A 7,636-nucleotide genomic window follows, 5' to 3' on the forward strand; every position below is an offset into this window, starting at 1 on the left:
TCGGTGCGACTGAGGCCAGCGACGGCGGCACAGCAGGCGGGGCCGGTGGCATGGAGTCGGCAGGCGCGACCGACACGACGGAAGCCAGCGAGCGTGGCGGCAGGCGGGGCTAGCGGGTGGCGGTGGCCAGCGGGAGCGACGGTGGGAGCAGGCACGGCAGCCAGTAGGCATCAGCGGTGGCGGACGATGCAGCACCGGCGGGTAGCGGCCTCCATCGAGCGCACGGGCGGCGGACGGCACGGGCACGACGGAATGGGATATGCTTTACAGGCCGGCTCAGCATGAAATGGGCCTGTGAGCTCGTGCTTGTGCTGAGGCCATGGCACGACGGGCGGCACAGCATGTCCCGTTAGCCTAGTCATGCCGGGCCTGGCCCGATCAATTCGTGTCCGAGCCAGCTCAGGCTCCGGCCGGGCCGGGCCGGGTGGCTGGTCCCCCAATGGAACCCGTCCCCCGATCCAAACATTGTAGAATACAAGACCTCTTTTTCCCCTCCGTCCCCGGTAGCCATCGCCGTTCCACCGTACCTTCCTTGGCTTGGGCCACGTCTCCCCTTCTCCTCCCCACACATCAACAACCAAAGCCTCCAAAATCCTCCGCTGTGAACTCCCATGCCCTCCTACCAACCCTAGCCCCACCGCACCCCTCACCCCAATCCATGGCGCTCTCTTCCCACGCCACCGCGGCCGCCGTCGCCACCTTCCCACAGTCCACCCGCTCCTCCTCCTCCTCGCGCCGCCTTCCCGGGTCCTCCGTCTCCCCGCGCCCCCCGCCGCCCCCGCGCTCCCTGCGCATCGACCACGCGGCGCCGCCCCTCTCCGCCGCGGACCCCGACGGGCTCCTCGCCGCCGCCATCGAGCATCTGGAGCGCGAGCCGGACTCCGCGGCCGCCGACGAGGCCCCGCTGGCTGCGCTGTCGCCGCGGGAGCTGCAGCTCGTGCTCGTCTACTTTGCGCAGGAGGGGCGCGACGCCTATTGCGCGCTCGAAGTCTTCGACTGGCTCCGCCGCGCCAACCGCGTCGACGGCGAGACCATGGAGCTCATGGCCGCCATCGCATGCGGCTGGATCGAGCGCCTCGTGGGGGCCGGCGGGGACGTGGCCGACGTCGCCGCGCTGCTGGGGGAGATGGACTGCGTCGGGCTGAGGCCCGGCTTTAGCCTCGTCGAAAAGGCCGTCGCGCTGTACTGGGACCGCGGGGAGAGGGAGCACGCGGTCGAGTTCGTCAGGGACGTGCTCAGGAGAGGGGGGCTCGGAGCCGGCGCGGGAGGGGAGCAAGGCTCTGCTGACGGGGACGGCGAGCGGGGAGGGCCCGTCGGTTACCTCGCCTGGAAGATGATGGTAACTTGCAGTTTTTAACCGTTTTAATTTGGGCTTTATTTTTTTGTCTCGAACATTCACCTTTATGCAGTTGTTGGTCCTAGGTTACTGCTTATACTACTCTTGGATCTTCTTTGCTTCTATTGTGTGCTGAAATGTTCTAATTTTTTACTACTTATGATGTTCTGAAGTTCAACGTGATTTCTGCTTATTGCATCTTAGTTTTGATTTCTAATCAGTTCGCCTGTTCTGCATGTCAGTAGTTTGGGATTTTGATGGGTTGTTGGGATAACAGCTGTAATTTTTGTTGAGTTGTTGGGATAACATCAGTTAGACCTTCTTTGTATTTGAGTCTTTGACGGTTTGTAAATTACTGTGCACGTGTATTGCTTTAAAGCTTAAAGTGATCTTTGTTTGCAGCAAACTCAATCATATCATAGCGTGATCTTATTAAATCTTGTTAGGATATTCATGTGGTACTAAATTAATTCTGTCGCCGTAGTTGCAAGCACATGAGTGGTTTTATAAAATAGTCAGCTTGGATCACATTGCTGATTTGTTGACATGTAGGTTAGACTTGTCTGTCAGTTCAATTAGTAATTATTTTTTTCTCGAACACGCAGGAGAGCTGTGTATCATTGTATTAATAGAAGAAGAGTCATACATAGACCCGAACACACACCCACACTCTAACCCTGCAAGAACTTAATCACCTATGCTTTTCAAGTAAGACCTGACCACACCACCCACTCCCACTAAGACACAACAACATTGGTTGTGTCTAAGGACAGTCCCTTAGCACCAGCTTAACTCCACAAATGGGCTTCCTCCCTAGCCCGGGCAAGAGCCACAGGAATGCTAGGGGCAGCACCGTTGAACACACAATCATTTCTAAGTTTCCAAATAGTCCAAGCACCGAGGATTATGAGGGAGTTCAGGCCCTTTCTTGTATCTCCGTTGACCGTCGAAGCCGCCTTATCCCACCAGTCATCAAAGGAAGGAACTTCAGGTTGTGGAGCAAGTGCTGCAAGTCCAACAGTTTGTAGAAGTTCAAACCAGAATTGTCTTGCAAATACACAGCCTATGAGCAGGTGCTGAATGTTCTCCTCCTCCTGATCGCACAACAGGCATCGATCCGGATGGGTGAGGCCTCTCCTAGCAAGCCGGTCTGCTGTCCAACACCGGTTGTGAGCAGCCAGCCACATAAAGAAACGACACTTAGGGGGTGCCCAAGACTTCCAAATGCGCTCATAGGGAGCAAAGCTGATGGCGCCCTCAAAAAGTGCATCATATGCAGATTTGGCTGTGTACACTCCTGAGCCAGAAAGTCTCCAAATGTGCTTATCCGTGTTTCCTTCCTGTAACTCCACCTCTGTCAAAATATCCCAAAGATCCAAATATTCCCACAAGGCTTCCAAAGAAATTTCTCCTTGAATGTCTGCTACCCAATTCTCATCGACCAGGGCATCCATCACCTTCACCCAATTCTCATCTGAGTTCAATTAGTAATTAGTTTATCAACCTACACATTTACTCCATTCTCTTTACTATAGATAAACAATTAATCATGTGGAGCATGATTTCCATTTAAGCCTCAGAAATTTGGGGTTTCGTATTTGGTTTGTGCTTCAGAGGCCTATGCCAGATTTCAATCATTTAACTATTTTTTGGATTGTTCCATGGAATTTGGCTTTGTTCTAGGATTCCTGCTGAGTTTTTTCTTCTATTCCTTCTTTCTGCTAAATACTAGTTGCCAAAACCTACATCCTGACATGCAGAGTATTGGTTTTCATATTTGGCATACTCTGTAGTCTGTACTAGGATAGTTATTAGTTAAACTTGTCATGGCCACATATTCTAAGGGAATGTTGTGGACTTGTGGTAGTGGACCAAACTAAAAACACCCTTGTCATGAACTGAATCGATATCAATGTTCTTAAGGCGTTAAGGCGAGGCACGGCGAGCAACCCCATCGGCATGGCGAGGCGACGCCTAGGCGGACGCCTAGGCGAGCAAGGCGACGCCTTATAGCAGCAGGATGTAGGGAGAAAAAGAAAAAAGAGAAGGAAGGAGAAGGGAGAAAAGGAAAAAGAATAAGAGAAAGGAGACAACTTGGCCCAGCCCACTAAAAGCCCAAGCACCACCCCACATCCCCACCAGGCCTGACCTAGCTCCCCTCTCCCGAACACTCTCAAACTTGCCCACCCTTCGCTCGCGAGTCACTGCCGGCGGCGGCGGCTGCCTTCCGCTCCTCTCCCTCCTCGCCCTCGCCCTCTCCCTCCTTCTCCCTCCCTCACCGGAGCTAGCAGGAAGCTTCCCCCTCCTCTCCCTCTCCCTCTCCCTTCTCCCTCCCTCAAGTTCTCCAGGTGAGCCGCTGCCTGCTGGATCCGCGCCAGCCGCCAGAGCCAGCAGGGAAGCCTTCCCTTCCTCTCCCTTCTCCCTCCCTTCCTCACGCTCTCCAGATGGCTGCTGTCCGTCGGATCGACGCCAGAGCTAGCAGGAAGCTGTTTCTCCTCTTCCTCCCCCTTCTCCCTCCCTCCCTCTCTCACTTTGCTGCTGTTATGGTAAGGCGACCATGGACACCTCATCCCGGTCGCTCCTTCCCCTTACTCTTCCTCTCTTCTGGCTGGGCGTCGGCGACGCCTTGGCCTCCCTGAGCGCCTTGACGCCTTGGCGTCGCCTAGGCGACGCCTTAAGAACCATGATCGATATAAAGTTTGGGGAGCTATTGGGGCTTGATTGTACATATCAGAGATCTTTTAGCACAAAAAAAAAGGCCAAGTTCAATTTTTTGTGGTTAATGGGTGTGAATATGTGCCCATGTTGCAAGGGAAAGAATCAAGCCAAGCCATAGCCAAATATTTGGGGGAATGTCAAGATTTTGCAAGTGCAATTTTCATAAACCAAAGATCCTGCATTAGGCTTTGAAAACTTTGGCCTCTTTTTCCCCTATCTTTTAGAACATTTTCTGAAACTATTTATGGAATACGTATACCAATGCTTTTGCTTTATGTTCTCACTGATGGTCTCTGTTGTGTTGTTCCTACTGTTGGATACTAGTATGTACCTATGTATAAAGCAGCAAGCTCAAGTCCTCTCTTCTGTAGCTGCAGGCTACAGCTTGTAGTATATATCTATCCTTTTTTCTGTACAAGTGCCAACAAATCTGAGATAAATCAACTTTAGCTATCCGTACGAAGGAAGCCAGTGGTAACTTATTCCAGAAGGCTCTCCAAGATTGCTGTATACATATTTTGAACTTGCCAGCAGCATTTTTCTATTGGAACCTTCTTCTCACAGTCCTTAAATTTACTGAAAAATACCAAGAAGACAGAGAATGAGTCACAATTATAGAAACATCTTGATATTAGAATGTTATAGTCACCTTAGAGCATATTCTGCTATATTTTTGGCTATTTTGTTCGTGTAATGGATTGCTTGTGGTTCAGTGAGACAATTTTTTTCCCCATCTGGACTGTGTATACATGAAATTTGATGGCGTTAGTATCAAGGTTGAGATTATTGAGGCTGCTAAAACTCAGAGCATATGGATTGATGGCATTCATAGTATATCACTCAAACTTAAGATTACTGATGCTACTCAAAGTTAAAAGTTTGATTACTTAGACGTATTTGGCATTCATTTGTCCCAAAATATTTTAGCTGCAAATAAAACACCAATCCATGTTATCTCATATCAATATGACATCTATTAATTCCAGTTCTAACCTTTTTGTTATTTTTCATCTGACAGATGGATGGGGACTATAGGGATGCTGTCAAGTTGGTCACTGAATTTAAGGAGAGTGGTCTGAAACCTGAGGTGTATAGTTATCTAATTGGGTTAACTGCCTTGGTTAAAGAGCAAAAGGAATTCTCAAAGGCTCTGCGTAAACTAAATTCATTGGTGAAGGATGGCTCTATTTCTAAACTGGATGCTGAGAGCATGCACAGTATTGAAAAGTATCAATCAGAATTGTTAAGTGATGGTGTTCTTTTGTCAAACTGGTCAGTAGAGGAAGGCAGTAGCGAAGTTCTAGGACTTGTGCATGAGAGGCTCCTCTCATTGTATACTTGTGCTGGTTGTGGCTTAGAAGCTGAGCACCAACTTTGGGAAATGAAGCTTCTTGGTAGAGAACCTGATACGCAGCTCTATGATGTTGTATTGGCAATTTGTGCATCTCAAGGGGAAGCTGCTGCTGTACGCCGATTGCTTGCAGGAGTCGAGTCAAGTAGCGCCGGAAGAAGAAAGAAGTCCATGTCATGGCTCCTGCGAGGCTATGTCAAAGGTGGCTTCATTCTAGATGCCTCGGAGACACTCATGCAGATGCTCGATATGGGCTTATTTCCAGATTACCTGGATAGAGCTGCTGTATTGACTGCACTGCAGAGAAACATACAGGAATCTGGCAGCCTAGAATCATACATGAAACTCTGCAAGCGACTTTCCGAGACAGATCTGATCGGACCTTGCATAGTGTATCTTTATGTCCACAAATTCAAATTGTGGATGATGCACATGCTTTAGGGCTCCGATGTGAGGCCTTTCCATCATATATCCACACGTAGCAGGTACAAAATGTGGGTGATTCACATGCTTTCAAGTCCCTGGCGAACAAGGTGAAGCTCCGACTATGGTGAACCAATCAGTACATAATTACAGTTCCCTGTATATTTTTGACTGAAATGGAGCTGTCGTCTAGCTGTTTGTTGTAAGCAGGGCTATGTTGTACTACTAACAGAGTACTATGGTGAACCAATTGGTACATAATTACGGTTCCCTGTATATTTTTGACTGAAACGGAGCTATCGACTAAGCTGTTTGTTCTAAGCACGGCTATGTTGTACTACTGAACAGAGTACATATGGTACATGTAAATTTTCTGTGTTACTGTTACCATATGGTACATGTAAATTTCTGTGTTACTTTTATCATATGCTTTTTTTTTTGGATGGCTTATCATAAGCTGTTGGTGTTGAAAGATAATGTACATTTCTATTGCGACTGCACTTGTGAAGGGCCCCTTTGGCATAGCTTCAAGAAGAGCTTCAAAAATAACTTCTGGTGAAGCTATGCCAAAGAGTTAAAACTGCAGCAGTTTTTCCTTGAAGCAACCTGTGAAGTCAAGCTATCCATATGCTTCCACTAGCCGGGTGCGGGGTGAAGTTAAAAAAACGTGGTTTCACCTAGCTTCACTAGGAAGAAGCTATTTTGTCAAATGTTTTTCAAAATAATTTTAGCTTCACTAGAAAAGCCGCTTCACAAACTATTTTAAGAGAAGCTAAAGCTTTGCCAAACGGGAACGAAATATTGATAATACACCTCTCTTTCCCTTGACTGTGCTGTGACTGCCTTTGGAATGAGAGCTGGAGGAAAGGAAAGGCTGAAAGTAAATTGATTTGAAACATGAACATATTTATAGGATAGCTATCCTTCGGCAAAAATTCAGGAGTCAGAGCATGCAAAACAAACTACAATAGAAAAGAACCTGACCTTACCTTTTTCTTTTCAGCCAGCGAACCTAACCTTACCTTTTTCTTTTCAGCCAGCCTAGATCTAACTGGTGATCATTTTATTTTTTTTCACATCTAAAAATGTGTCACCAGCAACCCATTATAAAGTTCTTGAATGCGCGATCTTGTACAAATAATCAAACGTGTCATTATTTTATCGCTTTTTGACACCCTGGTTGTTTTTTTGCAAGCTACGATAGCCAATAACTTTCCTTGCATGAATCTCAAGGCATGAAAACGCGTTGAGGACCGAGGTGGCATATTTAACAAAGGAAAAAAATTTAAATTACGACCATCAACTATAGCCAAAGTTCGGGTAACCCTTTAAACTATCGTTTGGTTCATTTTACCCCTAAAACTATACCCTTTGGTTTAAATTAGCCCCTAATACATTTTATTTTCTGTTGAAGCTAGAATACGCCGTCACACGAACACGTCACCTGCAACTCGCAGAGAGCTCCGGTCAGACCGTTTTGGTAGGCCGGTTAGACCGATTTCGCCGGGCAGCCTGACGAAGATCCAAGGAACGCTCGTCCGGGAGGCAGGACCCCGTCAAGGCAGGCGCACCTTGAGTTGCCTTAGGCTTGGCAGGCCAGCTAAGGCGCCCCTTGCACCATAGAGACGAGAGATGAACAACACAAAGGTTGGAAGAGTTTAGGGTAAAGAGAAAAAGTAAAAAAAAAGATAAAAGATATGTATTTAATCGATTGGATACCTTCAATCGGCCGCAACACTTTATATTTATAGGGAGGGATGGTTTTATCCTATTAGGAGTCGAAACCCTAATTAATTTCGTATCAAAAT

General features: G+C 47.8%; 1 protein-coding gene across 1 annotated transcript; it reads left to right on the forward strand.

Annotated features, from left to right (window-relative positions):
- Positions 1 to 524: 524 nt before the first annotated feature.
- On the forward strand, positions 525 to 6,278 carry LOC120699055 (pentatricopeptide repeat-containing protein At2g30100, chloroplastic-like). The gene is made up of 2 exons (XM_039982923.1): positions 525 to 1,339; positions 5,073 to 6,278. The coding sequence occupies exons 1-2, from the start codon at positions 659 to 661 to the stop codon at positions 5,844 to 5,846; spliced, it is 1,455 nt and encodes a 484-aa protein (XP_039838857.1). The 5' UTR covers positions 525 to 658; the 3' UTR covers positions 5,847 to 6,278.
- The last annotated feature ends 1,358 nt before the right edge of the window (positions 6,279 to 7,636 follow it).

The sequence above is a fragment of the Panicum virgatum genome, chromosome 3K (genome assembly GCF_016808335.1).
Source record: "Panicum virgatum strain AP13 chromosome 3K, P.virgatum_v5, whole genome shotgun sequence".
Taxonomy (NCBI): Eukaryota; Viridiplantae; Streptophyta; class Magnoliopsida; order Poales; family Poaceae; genus Panicum; species Panicum virgatum.